Here is a 27,420-nt window from a genome sequence, read left to right on the forward strand (position 1 = left end):
CATTTTAAACCTGCGTGATACTACTTTCCTGGTAGCATTTATCACAGTTGAGGTAATGCAATACTAAAACAAACAAATACTGATTTACATAATACCATAATTAGGATTTGGTTATGTGCTAAATTAAATGCTTGCATGTCTGTATTTTAGTTGGTGAACACCTTTGAATATCAATCACATTTAGATTATTTTAATTGTAACTTGGGGGGTTGACATAATCACCCCTGAATTTCAGAAATGTACATTATGTCATAATGATATTAATTACTGATAGACAACCTCAAAGCCTAGGAGCAGCTATCAGTAAACAAAATGAATGGGAAACCAGGATAGGAAAAAAATTGGGTTTCATCTCCATCTACAGCCTCAGAAGAGGCTGTTTTATTGTACAGTGTCCACCATGACCACACATCACAAGCATTAATTAATTAGGTGCTTACAATCAAAGAACAATTCCTGAAGCTAGGAGCTGGGTGGTATCATAGCCACTTCCCAAAATACAATTCTGTAGACCAGCCCTAGGATGAGGGTAGTACTGCTATTGACCAAGAAGATACATACAGCAGATCTTATTTTCTCTTGATAGGAAGGTCTTCCACATCAGGGAAATATCTTAGTCTCCCACTTTTGCTCTTTTACAATTGTTAAATGAAGCATCGTTCAGACAGCCTTGAATTATAGAGATTTGGTACCCATATCCATATTCTGGAACCCGGCTTGCATCAGTGATGTTTAAGAACCTATGGCCTTCAGCATTTATTGGTCTCCTGAGCTTTTCATGCCAACAATGAATGCAGAGTTGCCTTTAAGTCAGGGTTCCCATAGGCCTGTCAAGCATTTTCCTGTTTTTCTAAATTGCTCCATCTTTCCTTGTCTACATTTCTACTTTCTTTTTTACAAAGGACTATGGATTTTATCCCTTCAAAACATTTCTATGAACGCTGTAACACAATTTCCTGGCAGGAAAAGTTGCCATAGCAGAAGGAAGAAAAGATCAAGTGATTCCATTAACATTTCTAACAACTTCTTAGCTACTACAAATCTTTTAATTCCCCTGTCACTCATAGTGTATAAGAATCCTGTTTTAAATGGTGATAAGTACAAATCTTCTACATTGCCTTAAACTACTGATATACTATGGATGTATTTATAAACAAAATAGGGATTTTTTCCCCTGTTTGGCAAAAGTAGATCTCAGATTTTACTTTCTGATTCAAAAGGGAGGTTTTTTTTGAAGTAAAATTACCAGTGCAAATTACCAATATTGGCTCTCAAGGGATAAATATAAGTAAGCTAAATGAATCTCAGAGTAAGACTTGTAAAATATTTGTATAGATTTAAATGTGCTTTCTGTGAGATTTAAAGATTTTTCTTTTTTGTCTATTTGCTTTGCTTTTCTAGTATAAGAAGTAGTTTATCTATCTATTTTTTCAGGACATTCTGAGAAATATCCATGTATTGGTATGAAATGTCACATTCAGGCTGCTAATATGTAAAGTTTAAGGATTATAGATTCCTGTGTTAAGAGAGGTGTACTTGTTATGCTGAACATTGCTTACTGAGCACAATGTAAAGTTTCAGTGTGGTCCAGCTAGGTGGCAGCACTAATCAACCTTGATTGATGTAGGAAGCTAAACAAAGTGCCCTGCTGTAGGCTAAACTAGAACATTAATAAAAGTTCTGGAAGTTGGCAGTAATAGCAAATTACGTATATCCATATTGTGCCTAGATCCCCCATGGATGTGTCTGTGCAATTCACCAACAAAATGATGACCTATAAAGCCCTAAATGGCGAGGGTCTGGGATATTTGAGGGAACACCTGCTGCCAGCATCAAGCTCCCTTCGTCCAGTGCGCTCCCACAGGGAGGGTCTTCTCAGGGTGCCGCCGGTCAAAGAATGCCAGCGGGTAACACCCAGGGATAGGGCCTTCTCAGTGGGTGCGCCTGCCCTTTGGAACCAGCTGCCCGCGGAGCTTAGGACTGCCCCCGACCTCCGTTCATTCCGCCGGGACCTGAAGACCTGGCTCTTCGAGCTCTCTGGCCCAGTCTGAGAATTTCTTAATTTTTAATTTTAACTGGGTTTTTATTTTTTCTCAGGGTTTCATTTAATCTTTTTTAATTTGTTTTAATTTTTGTATTGATTTTCTTTTAAATACCCTGTAAACCGCCCTGAGTCCTTCGGGAAAGGGCGGTATATAAATCTAAATAAATAAAATAAATAAATAGATCTTGCTATACCAGCCTTTAAAGCCCTGAAGAGTCTGAAGGCTGATAGTCCAAGGAATTTGATTCCCTTTGCAGTGCTAACCTGCTGAGCCATTAAGATCTGCAGAGAAAATTCTTGAGATAACATCTTGTTACATGGTTTGTTTTTCTTTTAATATTTTATGCTGTTAAAAGTATAAAGGTGTTTTTACTCTTAAATATTTACTAGTGAAAGCCAACGTATAAATCAAACCTATTAATGTATGAAGATATTTTTCTTGCTGGTTGTAAAGATAGTGCGCCCTGATTCTTGACAGAAGAGAAATTACATAGAGAGAGATGGGCTGAGGGGGCCTGTGGAATGACCTTTCTTTCAGCTGGTCAGTCCTTGTCAACTGGAGGAGAGTTCATTTTAAAAACTGGGCAATACGTTTAAGATAAAATAATCTTTACTGTCCCTTTTTCCGTATAAACACTGGCACACATTAAAAATGAAATTCTGATGACTGCTCTCAAATGAATGTGTGTATGTGTGTGTTGTGTCTGCTTCGGATACCACAACGCCTCCTTCCAGAAGGTTACAAAGAAAACTGATCATGGAGAGGACACGTAACATCCCTAACAATACTGAGGACTCTGGTCGAGCAACACTTATATGCCTATTCCTGAATAGAAGGAAGTGAATATCTAATAATCTTTTCTGCTGTCCTCACGACTCTCTGCACAGCCTTCCTGTCTGAAACAATAATACTTCCAAACCAGGCATGTCAAACTCATGACATCACGTGACATCGTGCAACATATCGGGACTTTCCCCCCATTGCCGGCAATGAGGTGGGCATGGTTTCGGCGTGACGCATCTGGCCTGTGGTCTGGCACTTTGACATGCCTGCTCCAAATCAAACAGTAATACAATATGACAGTTGCTTTCAATTGTCCCTATAGAAAGTGGTAAGGACAGGGGAAGAAAAACGTGCTCTTCTCATATGGTGCAGAAAATGCAGGTGCTGCTGTACTCACTTCATCAGTGTCACACTGCTGAGTGACCAAGCTAACCTGCTCATTAGCTGCACACCCAGAAACTCAATACTACTAACCACTAATCAAAGATGATTAGGGGACTGTAGACTAAAACATATAAGGAACGGCTGCTGGAATTGGGTATGTCTAGTTTAATGAAAAGAAGGACTAAGGGTGACATGATAGCAGTGTTCCAATATCTCGCGGGTTGCCACAAAGAGGAGGGACTCAAGCTATTTTCCAAAGTACCTGAAAGCAGGACAAGAAGCAACGGATGGAAACTAGTCAAGGAGAGAAGCAACCTAGAACTAAGGAGAAACTTCCTGACAGTTAGACCAATTAACCAGTGGACCAGAAGAGACGGGACAGCCATTTGTCCGAAATGGTATAGTGTTTCCTGCCTGAGCAGGGGGTTGGACTAGATGACCTCCAAGGTCCCTTCCAACTTCTTTATTATTATTTTTAATTATTATTATTATTATTATTATTATTATTATTATTATTATTATTATTATTATTATTATTATCTCCATAGTTGAATCATTAATGCACAGAGGTGTATGGCTATGCCTGTCTTTTCTGAAATCTTTTTTGTTTTTCTACATTTAGAATCAAGCTGTTCTTATTCCACCAGTCCATTAAACCCTCTACCTCCTCCTCTTTTAGCTCTTTTTCCCCCTGAATATCAAGCCAAATATTTTAGATCAGCTTGATTCACCTCCTCCCCGCTCTGTGTAGAAACTGCAGCCCTCATGATGATAGTTTAAAGAAAGGTAGCACTAAAAGAAAAGGGAGAGGTAAAGTTTAATTCATTACGAAATGGTCGTGTGTTTTCCAAGAATAATGTTCAATTTGCATAAGTTGGGAAATCAGATGCCTTCTCCTTCTGTGTAGGGCTTGGTTGTTGCCTGTGCAATAATGTGTCTGCCTTTTGAAACTATTTCATTAAGTTTATTTGCATGCAAGTTGAGTTTTTCATATGCATGATATTAGAATGACCCACCCTTTCATAAGTTTAATGTTAATGAGACTTCTGTAAAATTCCTTCCAAAGATAGGATGTGTGTCAGACAATGGTGTGTCAGAACATCATCTAACAATATCCCCTCTCTTTTATTTTCCTTCAATGAGAAGGTTTTGTTCTCTGCACTTCGGCAGGAATATTCCCATCTGAGAGATTTTGTTTCTTAATGTTGTAACCAAGCTGATCCTGAAACTAAAGAGAAAAATTGTTCTCCAGTTTATTTACTTCAAGCATACTTCAAGCAGGTGCATAATGGCAAATTTGGCCTGTGTATAAATGAAGCTTTGATGAGGCCATTTTATAGATCTAGGGACACGTAAAAGCAGGGTAAAATAAAAAAAATTAATTAAGCAGTGCCCTAAAAAGGTAGAATTCCCTCAAAAGGCAACAGTAGTAGAGACAATGTTAAAGCCGGGAGCTAGGAAAAAAATAGCACAGTGCATAAAGTTGAGATAAGCCCCAGAATCACAAAGGGCTTGGCTGAAAGGGAACAAAAAAAACCTAGGACCTTTATGGAACTAAGACCAACCTAATTTAGGAGAAAATAATTTTGGTGTTTCTGACTCTGCTTGATTTCTATTATTTTATTTCAGAGGTCTTCAAACTTGGCCCTTTTATGACTTGTAGACTTCAACTCCAGAATTTCTCAGCCAACATGCCTGGCTGAGAAATTCTGGGAGTTGAAGTCCACAAGTCATAAAAGGACCAAGTTTGAAGACCCCTGTCTTATTTGGAGACAATTTCACATATGGAGTTCAGCTGTGGCCTTCTGAAAATTAGTTGCTGTTTTTTTAAGCACCAGAAGTATCTTTCAGCCATCTTTACCATTGCCCTTGAGTTAGTTCATTAACGTCATTACCTTGCAAATCGGGGTGGGCAGAAATGATACAGCAAGTGGGACTTGGCGATTTGCCAAACATCTTGTCCCTTTGACTTTATTGTGAAAGTAGAACAATGGGCAAAAAAGTCAGCTTATGGCTGTTAGTAGAAATAATTAGGAAATATTTCCCAAATACTATGTTCATTTGTATGATTGTATGGACGTTGGGATGGTCTACTCTGGACGTCACTATCTCTTCTACATGGTTGTGTACAAGAACCTTTGAAAACTAAGATGTGATTCCTGTCCACCTTTTCTTCTGGCAGACTTTTCTTCAGGTGTGTGGGGTGGTCGGAGTAGCGATTGCCGTGATACCCTGGATTCTCATCCCATTGGTTCCACTTCTTATTCTGTTCATATTTCTTCGACGATACTTTTTGGATACATCAAGAGATATCAAACGTTTGGAATCTACCAGTATGTTTTTTCAAATTTTATCGTTGCATTCCATGCTGCAAATTGCTCACATGCAGATTTGGTTTTCCTCCTGTACATATATGTGTATTTTGGTAGTGATTTTGAACATTCTTTTGGCCCATTCCTTCTTGTAGCACTTAAATGGCACGTATAAAAATCCATTTCCAGCACATAAACATTTTTCCATTTTCAGCGTCCCCAAAACTCTTAATTTCTTGCTCTCAGCAATAGACACAACATATGCCCCTTCTTCTCTCACTAGCTGAGCACACCTCCCATGTGCTTTGCCTACATTTGACATTAGGAATGCTTGAGAAATATGTTGAAATAAAAAGTGAAGGAGGTGCTTTCAGCCCCACAGTACTTAATGCACCAATTTTATTTTAAATGAATAACCCCCCAGAGAGATGGATGCACCCTGTGACCATTAGAGGCTGGGAAAAAAAAAGGAATGTGACTTTTGGACTTCAAAAGGTTGCCTGTCTCTGATTTTTTTATTAAAAAAATTGTCCTGCTTTCTGTTTTCTCTTGATTTCAACAATTCAGCTATGGATTATAATTGACGCTTCTCTTATTCTTCAGAATGAAAATAAATGAAAATTTGGAGTTGCAATAGAAACAGAGGACAAGCTAGGAAGTTGCAGCCTACTTAAATACTGTATATAATAGATTGCTAAATGACCTCAATTCTACAGAACAACTGTAGCATAAAGACTACATTTTCTTCATTATCCATTTTCCTCCCACAAGTCTGCCTTTCCATTGCTAGTTAGCATTTCTATCTACCTGTCTCAGAATATTGCCTGCTCAGCCTTTGTGCCAGACCTTCTGGTGCTGAGTAGGTATGAACAACATTATTCCACCTTATTCTAACTTTGCTTTGTGTTCTTCACTGAAAGATGTCAGAGGAACACATTCTAAGTCACACAGATATTTCTGAATGAATTCTGTAACTGATTATCAAACAACATAGCAATTCAGGAGAGAGATAACCTAATCATAGCTGTATGTACTTCCTGCAACTTCTGCATTATTTGTTTGTTTATCAAAATTATTTGCCTTCCATCTCGCAGTTCAGGTGACTCTGAGCAGCAATAATTTTATAATAATTTTTAAATAAACATTGAGATAATTTTAGAGAAACTTACTGTTTTTTGTAATATCAGTGATAAATATTTCACATTTATTCAGTTAATATCTGTTAATAGTATTAAAGGTCAGTATAATGAAAGAGTTCTCTTGAAATCTGACATCTTTTAATCTTTATGTTGCAGCTCGAAGCCCAGTTTTTTCTCATTTGTCATCATCTCTTCAAGGACTTTGGACTATTCGTGCTTTTCAAGCACAGCAGAGATTCCAAGAATTATTTGATGCACACCAAGACCTACACACAGGTTTGTAAAAAGACCAAGGTAATTAATTTCCAGTTCAGCAGAACCAAGCAGGAACATTCTTCCTGCAGTATGCTATTTCATAAACTACTGTATTCATTGAGAAATGGAATGAGGCAGGAGAATTAAACATTATTTCATCTGAGGCATTTGTTATGTTGTTGTTGTTAGTTGCGAAGTCGTGTCCGACCCATCGCGACCCCATGGACAACGTTCCTCCAGGCCTTCCTGTCCTCTACAATCTTCTGGAGTCCATTTAGGCTCATGCCTACTGCTTCAGTGACTCCATCCAGCCACCTCATTCTCTGTCGTCCCCTTCTTCTCTTGCCCTCAACCTTTCCCAGCATTAGGCTCTTCTCCAGTGAGTCCTTCCTTCTCATTAGGTGGCCAGAGTATTTGAGTTTCAACTTCAGGATCTGGCCTTCTAAAGAGCAGCCAGGGTTGATCTCCTCTAGGACTGACAGGTTTGATTGCCTTGCAGTCCAAGGGACTCGCAGGAGTCTTCTCCAGCACCATAGTTCAAAGGCCTCAATTCTTTGGCGCTCAGCCTTTTTTATGGTCCAACTTTCACAGCCATACACTGCAACTGGGAAGACCATAGCCTTGACTATACGCACTTTTGTTGGCAGGGTGATGTCTCTGCTTTTTAGTGTGCTGTCTAGTTTTGCCATGGCTTTCCTCCCCAGGAGCAAGCGTCTTTTAATTTCTTGGCTACAGTCCCCATCTGCGGTGATCTTGGAGCCCAGGAAAATAAAATCTGTCACTACCTCCATTTCTTCCCCATCTATTTGCCAGGAATTGAGAGGGCTGGATGCCATGATCTTGGTTTTCTTAATGTTGAGTTTCAAGCATTTGTTATATGTCTTCTCAAAAAATCTTCTCTGTTTCAAGTAGCCAAAAAAAGAACATAAAAGCTAATATTGGTTAGTGGGAGTGGGTTTTTTCCTTTTCTTTTCAAATGATAGGAAATTAAACTAGGGCAAATTTCTTCAAATACATTTGAAAATGTACTGTCTACTTGTAAAAATCTTCTGGAAAGCTGCGGGTGTATCAGGAACTTCTAATGTCAGGAACCTTCTGTTGCTGGTCTTACATGATATGGCATTACCTAAGATAGACCCAGTGTATATAATCTGGGGTTCCTCCTGGATTCATGTCTCTTGCTCAAAGAACAGGTTGCAGCTGTAGCTTGGGTGGGGGGACCTTTGCATAACTTCAGTTCTGTACCAGGGAGGCCTGTTCTTGGACAGGGAGGCTCTGCTCACTATCACTCATGCTCTCTCATCTGGATTACTGCAATTCGCTCGACATGGAGCTGTCCTTGAAGTGTATTTGGAAGCTTCAACTAGTGCAGAATGTGACAGCATGGATAGTAAATGTTGTCAGTTATTTAGTGCATGTCAGATGTCGATTCTGTGAACTGCATTGGTTGCCAGTGTGCTTCCAGGTGCAATTCAAACTGCTGGTTGTCACCTTTAAAGCCCTTCCATGTCAAAGTCTCCTTAATTAAAGGTCTCCTGCCTTGGGCAGGGAGGGCTGGACTAGAAGACTCCAAGGTTCCTTCCCGCATATGATTCTGGGTTACTTAAAGAACCATTTCTCTCCAGTTGTTTTTACCATCTGATCTATTCAGGTAGGATGGACATGCTTTGAGTCCCTCAACCAAAGAATGCAAGGCCGATAAGATGAATTTTTTCTGCTGTGGCACATTCTCTCTCTGTGAAGATCAGGATTGCCCTGACCCTCCTGGCCTTTCATAAGCTCTAAAGATACGTTTCTGTGCCTATGCCTGGGGCTCTAAGCATGTGAAGGAACCCACGTCTTGGTCCTGATAGTTATTTGGGTTTGTTGTTTCTCAGCTGCCTTTTATTTAACTTACCACGGAGACGTCCTCGGACAAGCACTGGCTCTTCGGCTTTGAAACAGAGATGAGCACCGGCCCCTAGAGTTGGAAACGACTAGCACGCATGTGCAGGGGAAACTTTACCTTTTTAATTTAATTTAATTTAATTTAATTTTAATTCTGTTTTATCACCCAGAGTAATTTCTGAGATGGACAGTCATATATATTAGATAAACAAATAAAATCAGAAGGTATGATATATATGAGAGCCAGTTTGGTCTAGTGGTTAAGGCATAGGCTAGAAAGTGGGAGATAGTGAGTTCAAGTCCCACTTTAGTTATGAAAGCCAGCTGGCTGACTTTAGCCCAGTCCCTCTCTCTCAGCCCAGTTCACCTTACTAGATTGTCCTTGGGAAAATAGAAGGATGAAAATGTGTTGGAAATGTTTGCCATCTTGATGTTAATGGAGATTCTCAATTATCCTGGTTATGGTTGTTGCAAAGCTGCTTTTACTAAAAGGCATCTGGACTTCATACTAGGTAAAACCTGGCTTAATGCCAGTAAATGTGAGAGGGATCTTGGAGTCCAAATACACAATCATTTAAATATGAGCCAGCAGTGTGTGGTGGCAGCCAAAAGAGCCAATGCAATCCTAGGCTGCATTAATAGAGGGATAAAATCACGATCATGTGAAGCATTACTTCCACTTTAGAAAGCCTTAGTATAACCACACCTGGAGTACCACATCCAGTTTTGGCCATCACAATATAAAAAGGTGTTGAGAAAGAGTGCAGAGAAGAACAACAATGATTAGGTGGCTGGAAGTTAAAACATATGAAAAACAGTTGCAGGAATTGGGTATGTCTAGTGCAGGGGTAGGGAACCTTGGCTCTTTTATGACCTGTGGACTTCAATACCCAGAATTCCTGAACCAGCCATGCTGACTCAGAAATTCTGGGAGTTGAAGTCCACAAGTCATAAAAGAGCCAAGGTTCCCTACCCCTAGTCTAGTGAAAAGAATGACTGAAGTGACATAATAGCAGCCTATATTTGAAGGGTTGCTACAAAGAAGAGGGGGGTCAACCTATTTTTCACAGTACCAGAAGGCAAGAGAAGAACAATGGATGTAAAATAATCAAGGAGAGAAACAATCTAGAACTAAGGAGAAATTTCCTCATGGTGAGAACAATCAACTAGTGGAATGACTTGCCTTCAGAAGTTGTGGGTGTCCCATCATTGAAGGCTTTCAAGAAGAGACTGGACAGCCATTTGTTTGAAATGGTTTAGGGCAGGGGTCTTCAAACCTGGCCCTTTTATGACTTGTGGACTTCAACTCCCAGAATTCTGGGAGTTGAAGTCCACAAGTCATAAAAGGGCCAAGTTTGAAGACCCCTGGTTTAGGGTCTCCTGCTTGAGCAGGGGGTTGAATTAGATGTCCTTCAAGGTCCTTTCCAACTCTGTTATTCTATGAATCTATGGCTTTCTTGTGTTTTTTTTTTCCCCTTGAAAATGTTTCACTTCTCCTCCAAGAAGTTTTGAGTTTGCTGAGAATTCAAGGTGGCGAACTCAAATGTGCTTTTGCTAAAAGGCAACTGGAGTTCCTTGTTTTTTGTTCCTTTGAAAGTGTTTCACTTCTCACCTAAAAAGCTTCATCCAAGAAAAACAAAAAAACAAGAAAGGCCAGTTGTCTTTTGGCAAAAGCATCTTTGGGTTCGCCATCTTGTGTTATTTGTAAAAATAATAAAGGTGGGATATAAATAAATAAATATAGAAATAAATATACAGTACATATCTGTTTACATTTGGTTCCCACATTTACTTCTTGAAATATGTGTAGGCTCCTAGTCCAGGCATAGGTAAAGGTAAAGGTTCCCCCGCACATGCGTGCTAGTCGTTTCCAACTCTAGGGGCCGGTGCTCATCTCCGTTTCAAAGCCAAAGAGCCAGAGTTTGTCCGAGGACATCTCCGTGGTCATGTGGCCGGCATGACTACACACCAAAGGCGCACGGAACGCTGTTACCTTCTCACTGTAGTGGTCCCTATTTTTCTACTTGCATTTTTACGTGCTTTCGAACTGCTAGGTTGGCAGAAGCTGGGACAAGTAACAGGCGCTCACTCTGCTACGCCATACTAAATATTTAATTTTCCAAATTAAACATACTAAATGTTTAATGTTTAAATGTTTAAATGTTAAGCCATACTAAATGTTTATATGAACTGGAATATCTACGCAGAAGTTACTCAAGGCAACATATGGATGTGGTCAACAGTTTATAGTGCTGCTTAGTGGTAACTCATTAGAATAAGTTATTGAGTGTCTGCCCTGCCCCATCTTGGTCTTTCAGGAAAGCAAGACTCTCAACTCCATTTATAGTGAAAAGAATACTTTTACTAAAAGCCAAGTGGTTGCAGTAAAACAAAGCCAGAACTGAAGTTTTGCATGTGGAAGCTTCCCAGTTTACTTTCTCTTTCTCATTCCATCCCTCTGCTATCTCCTGTTTGTCCAGTCACATTCAAAGAAGTTGTTTTGGTAACTGTCCCTGCAAAGGTGGGCTAGATCTTGAGCCGTTACATTCCGTTTCCCAAGCTGGGGACCTTGGGATGATGAGCCGATGTCTCAGGATGGTACTAACTTTACTTCCAGTTTCCCTATCCCCCCAGCTCCCTCCCCCCATAGGATAAACTGGTTCTTTCTACTCTTCGTCCAGTCCTCAACTCCAGGTTGACAGATCAGACCTAAGGATTAATATGAGGCGGAAGGACTCAGTACAGGTAGTTTTCAACTTACAACCACAACTGAGCCCAATTTCTATCTAGAAATTGTTAAGTGAGTTTTGCCCCATTTTATGACATTTCTTGCCGCAGTGTTAAGTGAATCACTGCAGTTAGTAAGCTAATAACCCAGTTGCTAAGTGAATCTGGCTTCCCCACTGACTTTGCTTGTCAGAAGGTCACAAAAGGGGATCATAGGACCTTGGGACACAACAATGGTCATAAATATGAAGCAGTTGCCAAGCATCTGAATTTTGATCCCATGATCAGGGGGATTCTGCAAAGATTGTAACTCTGAAACACTATCATAAGTCACTTTTTCCAGTGCCATTATAAATTGAATGGTCACTAAATGAATTGTAAGTCAAGGACAATACAGGCAGTCATTGACTTACAACCATTTGTTTAATGATTGTTCAAAGTTACAACGCCACTGGAAAAAGTGACTTACAATCATTCCTTGTTCTTATGACTATTGTAGCATCGTCATGACAAATGATCAAAATTTGAGCACTTGGCAACTGGCATGTATTTATGACAGTTGCAGCCTCCCAGGATCATGTGATCACCATTTGTGACTTTCCCAGTTGACTTCCAACAAGCAAAGAGGTCTGATTCGCTTAATGACTGCCTGATTCACTTAACAGCAGCAGTGATTTGCTTAACAACTGTGGCAAAAGAGGTCATAAAATTGGGCACCATTCACTTAACGACTGCCTTGGTTAGCAACATAAATTCTGGTCCCCATTTTGGTCATAAGATGAGGACCACCTGTATCACTGTATGTCTTTAGAGGTAAAATGGAACTGCCTCTGAAAAAAATCCTTTTCCTTCCTGAATTTCCAAAATCAGTTTCAAGGATAAGACCGAATTTATATAACCCAATTGTTTCAGCCCTGCTAATGTTGTATCTGTTGCATCTGAACAATCTCCCTTTCTTCTTTTTGCTTTCAGAATCTTGGTTCCTATTTCTGACTACGTCTCGCTGGTTTGCAGTACGCTTGGATGCCATCTGTGCCATCTTTGTGATAGTGGTGGTCTTTGGCTCTTTGCTGCTTGCACAGAGTAAGTTTACTTGCTGGAAAACATTATACTATTATCTACTCTGGTTGGCCTTCTCATATTTTTCTAGCTATGCTACCAACATCAAGTGAATAAATTGTGTTCTTTTCACAAGCCAATTACTGGTAATGAGATAGTATTCCCTCCAGATAATTTCTGGGTAATATGGTTTGTTTTGATTGTTGTCCAATTTGTGCCATCTTTTGCCCTCTCTTCTTCTTCTTTGTTTTTATCGGTGAACCGCCCAGTCGTTGGAAGACCGGCAATGTAAAATTTTAATAAATTAAATCAATCAGTAAGTTAAATTCTGTTAACATTGTGATGCTACAAATGAAAATACTTATAACTCTTCTTAATGTTCTTAATTTTTTAATATATAATAGATTCCTCTTTGTCACAATCCTTTATTTAAGAATATATTTTTTTCCTGGATAACTTGTTCCCTATGCACATACCCAGCGCATAGGCATATCTATTTAGTTTGTGTAATTTAAGTTTTATATTTTCAATTTCCATAAGCTAGATTATTAAAATTGAAGAAAATTGTTCATTCAAAATTCTTTATACCTGCCTTCTTTCTTGTCTCATAGCTCTTGATGCCGGAAAGGTGGGACTTGCTTTATCCTACGCAATCACTCTTACCGGAATGTTCCAGTGGAGTGTTCGGCAAAGTGCAGAAGTTGAAAATCTGGTAATAACCAGTTGTTTCTTTAAAGTATGTGGAAAAACCCTGTTGCACTGAAAGCCCAAAGACATTTTGCCCTGTTGGTTCCCTTGCTCAAATACATCTGATTTTGTTTCCATCCTTCTGTGTTGTGGGGAAGTGAATTACTCTGAATGCAAAAAAGTCAAGATCCAATTTTATGTTGGTCCCTGTGATTGACCCAGATTGGGTCTTGCAACATTATCCTGAGACATGTATCTTTGCTTCATTCGTAACAAAAAAGTCAGTTGAGAATTATGAAAGAACTTTCTGTGAAGGAAAACAAAGATGGCAATCCCTTCTTAGAGGAAGTAGGAAGTGGGAAGAATTTCATTCATGTTAATCTTTCATTCAGACAGCATAATGTAACCCCAACATGGTGGGATGAGAAAAGAAAGAGATAAGTGTGTACATATATTAAATTAGTGTTATATTACAATACATATTAAATTAGTGTTATATATATAATTTTATTATCATTATATACTTAAGTTTAATTGTATTATACAGTATTATATAATTAATATATACATAATATATAATGTATTATTATATACTTAATATGAGCAGCATGGTGGCCTTCCCACTAGGAAGGTTGAGAGTTCAACCCTAGGTAGCAGCAGATGGTTCTCTCCTAGGGTGCAAAGGAAAAATATCTGCTGTGAACTCTGCATAGATGTCAAGAAGGACATCTGGACAGTAAATGTTCAGCTCCATCCATTTGCCCCAATTCTACCCTGAACAGGGACTACAGGGTTGAAAAAGGGAGATTTTTTAAATAAAATCAATATATACTTATTACATTATGGATAGGGGAAATACTGTGGACATGGTTTACTTTGACTTCAGTAAGGCATTTGACAAAGTAGACCACCCCCTAACTTCTTAGTAAGATAGAATAATGTGGGATAGACAGTACCATTATCAGATGGATTTGCAACTGGTGAACCAACCATACTCAGCAGATGGTCCTCAATGGAACAACATGTACATGAAGTGGGGTACCTCAAGATTCTGTTAGGCCAATGCTCCTCAACATCTTCGCAAATGATCCAGATGAGGGGATAGAAAGGGAACTCATCAAATTTGCAGATGACATCAAGCTCGGGGGAATAGCTGACATTTTGGAAGATAATTTCAAGATCCAGAAGAATCTTGGCAGACTTGAACACTGGGCCCTACCTAACAAAATGCAATTCAGTGATAAGAAAGTAAGGTCCTACACATAGGCAAGAAAAACCAAATGTGTAGCTATAGTGTAGATGGCACATGGCTCAGTAATAGCAACTATGAAAGGGATCGAGGTATCCTAGTAGACCATCACTTAGGTATGAGCCAGCTGTGTGCTGCAGCTGCCAGAAAAGCTAATGCAGTCCTAGGCTGCATCAAGACAGAGAGATTCAAAATCATATGAAACGATAGGACCACTTTATACTGCTCTAGTGAGACCACACTTGGATTACTCCATCCAGTTCTATTCATCCTGATACAAAAAAGATATTGAGGACCTAGAAAGAGTGCAGAGAAGAGCAACTAACATGATAGGGGACCTGTAGGCTAAACCAGGCATGTCCAGTCTAACGGAAAGAAGGAGTATTGATGATATGATAGTAGTCTTCCATTACTTGATGGTTGGTCACAAAGAAGAGGTGGGCAACCTATTCTTCAAAGGCCTGAAGGCAGGACAAGAAGTAATGGGTGGAAGATCATTAAAGAGACCTCCAACCTAGAAGTATGGATAAATTTCCTGACAGTGAGAATAAGTAATCAATGGAATGGCTTATCAAGCTTTTCAAGCAGAGACTGGAGATCTGTAGAACAGGGTCTCCTGCTTGAGCAGAGAGTTGGACTAGAGGGCATCCAAAGTCCCTTCCAACACTATTATTATATGCTCTATGTTCTCTATTCTATTTCATGTTTGTAAACTAATACACTGTGAACAGCTCTACAAAGCAAGCTTCCAGTTGTCCATGGCTAACACAAGGATTATTTAAGATATTCAGGGTAGCACACTGGTAAAGATATGCAGGGTAGCACACTGGTATATGTTTAATTGCTGTAGTTTAATCCAGTGCACATTGAAGAGGGATATAATTAAAGTTTATAAGTCTCACCATTGTGGAGTGTTGTTTTCAGACATAGGAGATATAGATTAACACCAAGATGTACTGTAGATTTCTTCCAGATATATGAAAGCAAAATTGCTTCAGAATATTTTTCCCCACTTATTTGATTTATGCTCCTTCCCTTTTTCTTAAAAGCACATCTATTCAGGTAGAAATAAATGCAGCAAGCATTGAATCTGAGTCTACTTAAAACCTGAAAATTAATCCTCAAGTGATTACTGTATTGTAAATCAGTAAATACCTAGGAATCAATTTTTGTTTCTCTTTTTCAGATGATATCAGTGGAACGAGTAATGGAATACACAGAGTTGGAACAGGAAGCCCCATGGCATACACACAAACATCCACCAGTGGAGTGGCCAACTGAAGGAGTTATAGCATTTGATGATGTGAACTTTGCTTACAGTGCAGATGGTCCTTTAGTGTTGAAACATTTATCTGCTTTAATTAAATCAAAAGAAAAAGTACGTATGTGTTAATTTTATTTTTGAGTCAGAATGTTAAAAAGAGCCTTAACAGTGTTTGGGTTTCATGGGCTTGATTTTTTCACACATTGCATACAGGTAATCCTTACGACCCTAATTTAGCCCAGTTGTTAAGCGGGACATTTGTTAAGTGAGTTTTGCCCCATTTTACAACCTTTCTTGCCACAGCTGTTAAGTGAATCACTGCACTTGATAAGTTAGTAACCTGGTTGTCAAGTGAATCTGGCTTCCCCATTGATTTTGCTTGTCAGAAGGTCACAAAAGGTGGTCACATGACCCTGGGACACAGCAACGGTCTGAATTTTGATCAGATCATGGGAATGGTGCAAAGGTTGTAACTTTTTTTTCAGTACTGTTGTAACTTTGAATGATCACTAAACAAACTGTTGTAAGTTGAGGATTACCTGTATTTTGTTTTTAGGAGGACTAGTAATGTTAGTCTCATGGAACTTCTCTTCTGCCATTCCCCATCTGTTCTGTACATGCACAATTCTTCGTCATTTAGGCAGAGATCAAATTTCTCATTCTTGGTCTCTTGTTTTAGCTGTTTTAGGGTCTAAGGAGGAAATGAAATATAATGTTTATTGGTGCTGCAATTACTCAAATCAACTTTGGTTGATCTGGGAAGTTGGAAAAATGTTTATCTTTGTTTTCCTTCATCTAATTTTTCACTGAAGAATAATCAGTTAGATTCTGTTGTTAAATGATTTGTATTCTATTAATGATTAACTAATAATATATTAATATGATAGTCTAATATAATACTTACGATGTTAGATTAGGACTGGGAATACATTCAAATTCATTCTCACTGATTGATTTGAAATGCTAAGAGTAACCCCTTATGTCCTTTTATATCTTAGCATATTGAAACAATTGGAAGTGGCTTTCTTTAGCACTCATTTTATAGAGACATTTGACAATCTCTCATTTCCTCAGTATTTAGAAGGCTCTTCATAATGATCAGTTTAGGTCTTTCTACTTTTTTCCTGCTTATAATTCTAAGATACAGCATTGCTATGCTTTGTGCAGCAGCTTGTGAAATCTTGTAGGAAATAATTATTAATAGAAACTGTAAAATCCTTACATAATTGTATTAGTGTATTTCTGTCTTTTTTGTATTCATCTTGGTTAACAGTACTAAACTGTTATAGCCCATTATTATGAATATTTTACTATCATATTTTTATTTTTATAGATAGTACAGACTAATATTGTATCATACTTTATTAATTTTGTAATGGTTTACAACTATTAGGTTATACATTTATTTTGATATGTTATATGCAGGTTTAATATGAATCATGTTGTACTTTGTAGAGTTAAGATAAAATGGATTTTCTTGTTCTAGGGGATAACTTTTTAAAATTATTTTTTATAGTTTGTATTATTTAGTAGACATTAGGTTTGGAAAGATTCATGATTTTCTAGTTTTAAATATTATACTAGGCTGGTTCTGGACAGGAATATAATAAATCTGAAACCTTGGATTGATTCAGCCCAGGATTGCTTGCAATACCCACAGTACTGAAGGATTTGTAAGGATGGTTCTAGAAATACTGCAAAACAACTTGTACAAGCAATTAGAGAGGGAGGGTTAGGTTTCTGGTTAGGTTCTCTTCTCAGCTATACCTCCCATTTTGTAAAATGCTGCTTCATCCCTCCAATTCCCACTTAATCTCAGAAAGAATAATTCCACCATTCAAACTACTATTTATGTAAATCTACTATAAAGATGCTGGCTTTTATTTTGCAGAGATGACTTCATGGGGAAGCGGAAGCCTTTAAGAGTTTATGCAAGATATCTCTTTATCACTTTCATACTTTTGTTTGCCTTGGGCCTACTGTTTCAGTAGTCATATGCTCTTCTAATAGCGGATAAGGATTTAGATGTCATGGAAAGTAACGAACCAAACAAACGTGACTAGGAAGAGAGGGAACATGTTGCTGAATTAATGTACCTGGACTGTTTTCTTAGCAGGAATTAGGAAGTGGTTTGCCACTGCTTCTTCTGGGATCTTCTTGTGGTTTCGCTTCTAAGAAATGATAGATCCGACTTTATTTAATGTTTTTGTGATTAGCTAAGGTTCCCTCAGGAGCTTCCAACTGCAGCGATGAAGACAACTGAAATTGATATTGTTGAGAGTTTATCTCAACTAATTCTCCAATTATTGTATTGATGCCAAGAGGAGGGTAAAACACGTCCCAAGTGAAGAAAAACAGCTGGTGGGACTTGGGGACTGAAAGGGAAGTTTAATAATAATAATAATAATAATAATAATAATAATAATAATAATAATAATAATAATAATAATAATAATGATGATGATGATGATGATGATGATGATGATGATGATGATGATGATGTTGGAAGGAACCTTGGAGGTCATCTAGTCCAACCCCCTGCTCAGGCAGGAAACTATACTATTTCAGACAAATGGCTGTCCAGTCTCCTCTTAAAAACTTCCAATGTTGGAGCTTTCACCACTTCTGGAGGCAGGTTGTTCCACTGGTTAATTGTTCTAACTGTCAGGAAGTTTCTCCTTAGTTCTAGCTTGCTTCTCTCCTTGACTAGTTTCCATCTGTTTCTTCTTGTCCTGCCTTCAGGTGCTTTGGAGAATAGCTTGCCTCCTTCTTCTTTGTGGCAACCCCTGAGATATTGGAACACTGCTATCATGTCACCCTTAGTCCTTCTCTTCATTAAACTAGACATACCCAATTCCAGAAACTGTTCCTTATATGTTTTAGCCTCCAGTCCCCTAACCAACTTTTTTGCTCTTCTTTGTACTCTTTCTAAAGTCTCAACATCTTTTTTACATCGTGGTGACCAAAACTGGATGCAGTATTCCAAGTGTGGCCTTACCAAGGCATTGTACAGTGGTATTAATATTTCACGTGATCTTGATTCTATCAGCACTGTGTTGGCTTTTTTGGCAGCTGCAGCACACTGCTGGCTGATATTTATTTATTTTATTTTATTTTAATTCCATTTATATCCCGCCCTTCTCCGAAGACTCAGGGCGGCTTACAAGCTTAGCAGTAGCCTTCATTCTATGTATATGCCTCCTTGTTAGGGCTTTCACACACACCCCAAGCGGCATTATTACAAAGTCAGCTTATTGCCCCCAACAATCTGGGTCCTCATTTTACCTACCTCGGAAGGATGGAAGGCTGAGTCAACCTTGAGCCTGGTGGGATGCAAACCTGCACTTATTGCAGGCAGCTGGTGTTACTTAAGGAGGCATTAGCCCACTGCTCCACCAAGGCTCTTTAAGTGATTGTCCACTAGGACTCCAAGATCCCTCTCACAGTCACTACTATTGAGCAAGGTAGTGACCTGTGCATTTGGTGCATTTGGTTTTTCCTGCCTAAATGTAGAACCTTACTTTTTTCACCATTGAATTTCATTTTGTTAGATAGCGCCCAGTGTTCAAGTCTGTCCAGATCTTCCTGCATCTTAAGCCTATCTTCTGGACTATTGGCTATTCCTGCCAGCTTGGTGTCGTCTGTAAATTTGATGAGTTCCCCATCTATCCCCCTGTCCAAATAGTTGATAAAGATGTTGAAGAGCACTGGGCCTAGAACAGAGCCCTGGACTGCACACTTCCTTCCATGTAGATGCAGTTCTATTGAGGACCACATGCTGAGTACGGCCAGTCAGCCAGCTACGAATCCATCTGGTGGTGATGCTGTCTAACCCACATTTTTTCTATCTTATCAAGTAGTAGGTTGTGATCTACTTTATCAACTGCCTTACTGAAGTCCAGGTAAATTATATCCACAGCATTTGTCTGGTCCACTAATTTTGTCACTTGGTCAAAGAATGCAATAAGATTTGTCTGGCATGATCTGTTTTTGACAAACCCATGTTGGCTTTTGGTAATGATAGGTCTGTAGTTTCCTGGATTTATTTTTTTCCCTTTTTTGAAGATGGGGACTACATCAGCTCTTTTCCAGTCCTCTGGTAGTTCCCCAGTGCTCCAAGATCTTTGAAAAAGATAGTTCAAATAAAAGTTGACACCAACTCAACGGCACTTAATCAGTTGATTAATCAATCACTTGTTCTTTCTCTTTTTGCTTATTAATACATTTGATACAATTAATTATTGTCTCTCTATATATGTTTATTCCTGTACTTCTGATGTTAAGACAGAAGGTCTATAAAAAGACCACCCATAATATTTACTCCAAGAATTGTGAAACAAAAACACTGTTATTCCTATCCAAAAGCAAATGTTAATATTTTATAAGCCCTGAAGCTAGACAATGATAGTTTCAGAAACATATATAAAATTGCATTAAAATTTAAGTTCAGTTTAAACAGCTGGAATTAGATAGGTATGATTTAAGGGAGAGAGTAAAAGTCCTAATAAATAAATACCCGCCATCTCTTTCACATGTGCTAAGGGAAACATTTGTTTGATTCCTACTTCACATGAGGAAAATGAACTAAAATCACTATATTATCCAACAATAGGTTTAGATCATTTAAATGCTGTAGAAATCTTTTTTTTTGAAGACAATGTTCATGCATCTTTTGTTGCTTAGTATCTACTTTGTACATCTTGCCTTACAAGAAGTAAAATAAACAAGATAATTAGAAGCAGTGCTTTAGAAATGCCTTCTTCCCCTAGTATATGGTGTGGTTTTTTTTGTATTTGTCTTTCAGGTTGGAATTGTGGGAAGAACAGGAGCTGGCAAAAGCTCTTTAATAGCTGCTCTTTTCCGGTTGGCTGAACCTCAAGGAAGAATTTGGATTGATAAATATTTGACATCAGAACTAGGACTTCATGACTTGAGGAAGAAAATTTCAATCATACCTCAGGTATTGGTCTGCTTTGCGTATCAGCCTCTTTTAGAAGTCCATCCAGTGCTCTCCAGAAACCTTAGGGTTGTAAATTTTTCTTTATCTTTCTTCTGCACTCTGCTGGTTATATGCCAGGAATCTTATAGAGTAGCGTGATGTCTCTGTGTATGTTAATCCTCTCTTCTTGAATGATGACTGAAAACGAACTGAAATTATTATGACTATTTTAAGAGGTTCATTATCTATGTTTCTGTCATGCCCAAACAGCTTTCTTTCAGCCATTAGTTATGACTACAGATTGAATTTAGTTTAAAGACTGTAATGATGCATTCTGTGTTGGGGACATAAAATATTTTAGAGTGGAAATTATTCTGACAAATAGAAGAGGCTATGTTTGTGCACGCGCACATGCACTCGTGCACACCCACACACAGCATCTTTGTCCTCTCAAATATACACCATAAAATAAAAAAGATTTTATGGGCTAGGGTGCTGTCACTCAGATCCTGTTCCTGGCATAATTTAGCTAGTGGAAAATTGATAATTTTTATTTGGCTTTCGAGATATTCCAGAATGTGAATGTTTTATTCTCAGCTGCTTTGGAAGATTTGAAATGGCTATTTGGAGCTAGAAAATTTTTGCTCACATGTCCTGAAATGTGGTAAATTAACTCAGTCGCTGCTTTGAACAGCTATCAGCTCCAATCTTTCAGGTTTATTTGTGCCATTCTAAATGTGTAACAATATAAACACATTGATCATTGCCCCCCAAAAGCTCCAGTGCATTCCTTTGAAAGAGTATGTCTGGCCATCTTTCCTTTGAACTATGTTTTTTGGATTGAAAAGCAATCCTGTCAGTCCCTATGAGGACCCAGGGGTGGGGTGGGGTACTGACCCAGGAATGGGATCAGAGCAAAGATGGTTTTATATCCAGGTTGCTTTTTAAATTAAGAAACTAAATTAATGGTGAACAGGCAGAGGGATGGAGAAATCAGTGCAATTTAACTTCAGTTAGTGGCATGCAAAGGAAGTATGGGGCCTCTTGGACTCATGATTGCCTTGCTCACTTTTGCTCTTCTGACATCAAAAAGCTCAATTTTTATATTTTCCCCCAACTCTTCTGAGTAGCTAAGTGGATAGATGTCAGTCATAAATTTTGGCAAGCCAAATTTGATTTTTTCCCTCTCCTATCTCTGAAGTCAAAAGATCCTCCAGTTCCTGCATATTCTAGTTGTCATGTGTTTTCAGCTTAAAATATAGGTTGCATTCGGAGAGTAATGAAACAGGGGTGTCCATTTCACTACGTATATCAATGTAATATGTGACAATTCTCACAGGATTGTTCCTATGAACTCATATATTTGAGATAGGGCTCTCTAGTCCTTCTTCCCTGTAATGTCTTCCTTGTCAAGGCTAAATATTACAAAAACACAAAACATAAGTCAGCATCCTAACATGTAGCTAGAGCCACATTCTCCCTCAAAAACTGAAGCAGGGAGCTTCTGCCAGTTGCCCTTTGTTGAGTTGTGTACTGTTTCACCTGACCTGGACTGAGACTGGGGGCCCTGTATTAAATGACATGAAGCCTGGAACGATGCATGGTTGTAGGCCTTTCTCTGAGACTCCCCCCCCTTTTTTCTCTGATTATTTTTTTGTTTTTTGTCTTGAACTACCATGATAAAAGTTAGGCAAGCAGTATGGTTCTTTAAAAGCTCTCTTTGCCATGTCCTCCTTTTGCCCCTCTGCTCAAAGAATAGAAAGCACAGAAAGAGGTAGGTATGCTATTACTAGTAAATAAATACAATTGGATTGTAGCCTAATGCAAGCTCCCTCTTTGTTTCTGGATGCTGAAGGCTTCATACAGTAAATGCACAGTAGTGCTGCTGAGTGAAGTTGATGGCCCTTTTGTACCTAAGAGGACTTTACATGGACTTAAATTCTTCTGCCTTTGTCTTTGTACAATATTCTTTTCTCCTGAAAACAGATGATGAACTGTCCATTCAATAGCGGCAAGGTTTTGAAAGCTTTCCTAGCTATTTCAGGTGGGAACCGTATTGTATAATACTGGAGGTTTTTTTTTCCCCCTAGGAAAAAATATATATATACATTTTTAGAAGGTAGGGTATTTTCCTACACTAATTTTATTTTCTATCCTATTTATTGTGACATACATTGTTGATATATTAAGTTCCTTATATAGGAATTGCACTTCAAAATAAAACAAAAAGTGCCTTGTCTATCATCTTGTCAGTATTGAATTAAATTCATGAGGGAGAGCTTCATTTGTCTAAAAGTATTTAGTTACTTTTTTTTACATTAAAGGAGGCTTTTTTCATATTGTCAGTGGAACATAAAAGTCCACAAAATTGTAAGATGCTGATCATACCAATGACAAACTACATTGTATTATTGTGTTTGTGTTGAAAACAGCTGCATAGTATGACCATACGCAGTATATTTTCTAATTCTGATTTGCACAAATTCTTCCTCCATTTTTGCAGTGTTAACCATGGTTTGATGTTTGTATGTGCTGCTTGGAAGACGTTTGATTAGTTTGACAAGTTAAATTTCATTGACAAGTGAGACTTAAGGTTTTGGGATAAGATTTCTCAATATTCATTACTGCATCTAAATAAGCTATTTTGAAGTCGATTCTAGAGATGGACTCTGATTAGTTGGTTGATTTCATCTATGTAAGACACCTTACAGTACTCCCCCATCAAATAGCAAACCTATGAAAGTCTTTTCTATCTCCCATCTCCCAGCTGCTGCTTATGCTGATTTCAAGCAACCTTAAAATGAAAATAATGCATAGTGTTCAATAAAAATTCCATACATTCTACTTTACTGTTGTGGATGCAATGGGAAGGCTAATGTATTTTGCTATTGCATTCCTTCATGCATCTCTAAGTATGAATACGCTGGTAGAATTTTGCATAAAACCTGCCTCTGACCACCCAATTCAGTTCAGAGTGAGATAAATAATGCCTTTTGTTGCATTTTAGTATATATCAGTCTAATTTGACCTTCTGAGTGATTACATGAACTGGAACAGATACATTGTTTAGTTTTTGCATTTCTCCAAATTTTGCAGTGCAATTATGTAATTAAAAATGGATAGCCAAACTCAAATCTGTTTTTCTAAGACATGTTTTGAGAAATTTACAAAATATTTCCTTTAAAATCTTCACAAAAATTCACACACCCACAGACATGTGAGTTTTCATCCAGAGAAAACTCCTTGTGCATTTTAATTGTATGTTGTAGTATACATGTCCAATATGGAAATTAAGTAATTAATTAGATTTAAATACTATTTAGATTTAAATACTGCGTGAGTCTCAGCAACTCTAAGGTGCTACAACATACAATTAAAATGCACATGGACTTTTCTCTGGATGATAACTCACATGTATATATGTCTGTGGGTGTGTGAATTTTTGTGAAGATTTTATAGGAAATATTTTGTAAATTACTGAAAACATGTCTTAGAAAAACAGATAGATCTGTCACTTTGAGTATTCCTAGTAGCTAGTTCACCTTTTACTGATATTTAAGAAGTCAGGTTAGTTTTCATGGAATATATTTTGAAAACAATTTTTCATTTGAACAAACTGAATCACAAGATGGAATGGAAATGCATCCACTACCAGCTTGTACATCCTTGTCTCTCAAGTGTGGCTTCCCCCTCCAGGTTCTGGCTTATGCTAATCATAGTTTGTCCTAAAATCTAAGTTTTGAATAATGTTTTTAGGCAATAGAAGACAGCAAGGAGGAATCCATCGTGAAAAAAAGAGAAATTAAGAGATTCTGAAGAAGTGCTTCTAATTGCTAATGATGCCTTCTGAAATTAGGGTACTACAAATAGTCTTTCTCAGGATAAACAATCAGAATCAAAATAGAACAGGAAGGGGCCTTGGAGGTCTTTTAGTCCAAAACCTAGCAGGAGACCCTATACCATTTCAGACAAGTAGTTGTCCAATTTCTTTTTAAAAACCTCCCGTGATGAAGCACCCACAATGTCTGAAGTCTAGCTGTTCCACTAGTTAATTGTCCTCACTGTTAGGTTCTCCTTAATTCCAGGTTGTTTCCTTAAGTAATTTCTATCCATTGTTACTTGTCCTGCCCTCTGGTGCTTTGGAAAATAAATTAACCCCCTCCTCTTTATGGGAGCCTCTCAAATACTATAATAATGCTATCATGTCCATTCTAGTCCTTCTTTTCTCTAGACTAGCCAAACCCAAATCCTACAACCATTGTTTATAGGTTTTAGTCTCCAGGCCTTTAATCATCTTAGTTGCTCTTCTTTGCACTTTTTCAAAAGTCTCAACATCTTTTTTCTAATGTGGTGACTTGATAAAGTGGCACTAATCCTTTACATGATTTTGATTCTATGCCTTTGTTTATACAACCAAGGACTGTACTAGCTTTTCTGACTGCTGCCACACACTGCTGACTGTTCAGGTATTGTAGTACCTGCATAGTTAGTACAGGTGAAACTCTAAAAATTAGAATGTCGTGCAAAAGTTCATTTATTTCAGTAATGCAACTTAAAAGGGGAAACTAATATATGAGATAGACTCATTACATGCAAAGCAAGATAGTTCAAGCCGTGATTTCTCATAATTGTGACGATTATGGTGTACAGCTCATGAAAACCCCAAATCCACAATCTCAGTAAATTAGAATATTACATGCAATCAATAAAACAAGGAGTGTACATAGAACAATATCGGACCTCTGAAAAGTATAAGCATGCATATGTACTCAGTACTTGGTTTGGGCCCCTTTTGCAGCGATTACTGCCTCAATGCGGCGTGGCATGGAAGCTATCAACCTGTGGCACTGCTGAGGTGTTATGGAAGACCAGGATGCTTCAATAGCGGCCTTCAGCTCTTCTGCACTGTTTGGTCTCATGTCTCTCATCTTTCTCTTGACAATGCCCCATAGATTCTCTATGGGGTTCAGGTCAGGCGAGTTTGCTGGCCAATCAAGCACAGTAATCCCATGGTCATTGAACCAGGTTTTGGTGATTTTGACAGTGTGGGCAGGTGCCAGGTCCTGCTGGAAAATGAAGTCAGCATCCCCATAAAGCTCATCTGCAGAAGGAAGCATGAAGTGCTCCAAAATCTCCTGGTAGACGGATGCGTTGACCCTGGACTTAATGAAGCACAGTGGACCAACACCAGCAGATGACATGGCTCCCCAAATCAACACAGACTGTGGAAACTTCACACTGGACTTCAAGCATCTTGCAGTGTGTGCCTCTCCATTCTTCCTCCAGACTCTGGGTCCTTGGTTTCCAAATGAGATGCAAAAGTTGCTCTCATCAGGCTTCCGGATGGCAAGGTGACGCCGGAGGCAGCCATTTCTTGGCTGTCAGCCTCGCGGCTCCGTAGAGCCGCCGAAAACAGCATCCATCAGCTGTTCGGTGGCTTGGAAGCCCCCACCTCGGGAGAAGAGGAGGGGGTGAGCGTCCAGGTAGGGGTAGAGCTCTCCGGGGCCGCCAGAACTTAGAGTTTTGGTGGCGGAAGGATTGAGCCCCCCAAAGCCTGGGCATGCTCCGGACTGCGAGGCGTCTCTGCTCCGGGTTTTTTGGAGCAGAACAGGGCGTTTGCAACCATCCCTGCTAGCAAGGAAGAGCTTATGAGAACGAGGATGCAGGCAGAGTGATGCAGGAGATTTTGGTGAAGATGAAGTTTTGATCTTTAACTCAATGGATTTTGCTGAATCTGCGTGTGAAAGTGCGTAGTTAACAATTGAGGGTGAAAATGGCGGCTATATCTTCTAAAGTTCCTGCCCTGAGGCAGCAGTCTTCGGTGAAAACTTCATTGTCCCCTGCATCTGAATCTGTATCAGCTTTTACAGTAAAAGATTTGCAGAGTTTGCTCCAAGAAACTATGGAAAAGCAAATGCAACAATTTGTTGAAATAATGGAGAAAAAGTTGGAGGAGAAGTTTACAGAGAAATTAGCAGAAATGAGAGCAGACATCACATCTGTAATGTTAAATTTGGCTAAAAGCATTGAGATTTTGGATGAAAAAGTGGAAGATCTTGTTCAAAATGATATTAGAATGGAAGCCAAAATGACAGAAACTGAAAATGTGATAGAGAAAATGGATTATGATTTGATTTCGACACAGTGTTCTCAGATGGAGATTGCTTTGAGAATCAGAGGCCTAAAAGAAAATCCTAAGGAAAATTTGACGAAAATGGTTTCTGAGGTTTTGGAAGGGGTGTTGGAGTGACCAGCAGATGAAATAATGGAAGATATAGATAAAATCTTCCGTGTTAATTCATGGATTGCAAGACAAAGGAAATTACCCAGAGATGTGGTGGTTTATTTCACAAAGAGAAAGATTAGAAATGAAATTATCCAGGCCTCCTATAATATTGATTTTGTAATGGATGAGCAAAAAGTTTTGATTTTAAAAGAGATTACTGCAAGAATTTTAAGAAAAAGGAAGGAATTTGCTTTTTTGACACAAGAATTGAGACGACGTGATATTAAGTTTAGATGGCAAATACCAGAGGGTATGGTGGTGACTTATGAAGGTACGAGGCATTGTCTTACCACGGTGATTCAGGCACGTGACTTTTATAGTAATGTTTTAAAAGCAGTCCCCATATCGTCTTTGGAGTCTACAAAGAAAAAAGGTGACAGAGAGCCTCAACGTTCCAGAGAGAA

The 27,420-nt window shown here is 38.6% G+C and overlaps 1 protein-coding gene across 1 annotated transcript in view; it reads left to right on the forward strand.

Annotated features, from left to right (window-relative positions):
* The window catches only part of ABCC4 (ATP binding cassette subfamily C member 4 (PEL blood group)), a 212,120-nt gene that overhangs the window by 128,406 nt on the left and 56,294 nt on the right, over positions 1 to 27,420 (forward strand). The window contains exons 21-26 of the mRNA XM_083361690.1: positions 5,395 to 5,545; positions 6,820 to 6,939; positions 12,505 to 12,615; positions 13,203 to 13,303; positions 15,714 to 15,905; positions 20,596 to 20,751. Of these exons, the coding sequence (XP_083217816.1) occupies positions 5,395 to 5,545; positions 6,820 to 6,939; positions 12,505 to 12,615; positions 13,203 to 13,303; positions 15,714 to 15,905; positions 20,596 to 20,751 (831 nt within the window). The remainder of the gene's footprint in view (positions 1 to 5,394; positions 5,546 to 6,819; positions 6,940 to 12,504; positions 12,616 to 13,202; positions 13,304 to 15,713; positions 15,906 to 20,595; positions 20,752 to 27,420) is intronic.

The sequence above is a fragment of the Vipera ursinii genome (genome assembly GCF_947247035.1).
Source record: "Vipera ursinii genome assembly, chromosome: 4".
In the NCBI taxonomy this organism is placed as follows: Eukaryota; Metazoa; Chordata; class Lepidosauria; order Squamata; family Viperidae; genus Vipera; species Vipera ursinii.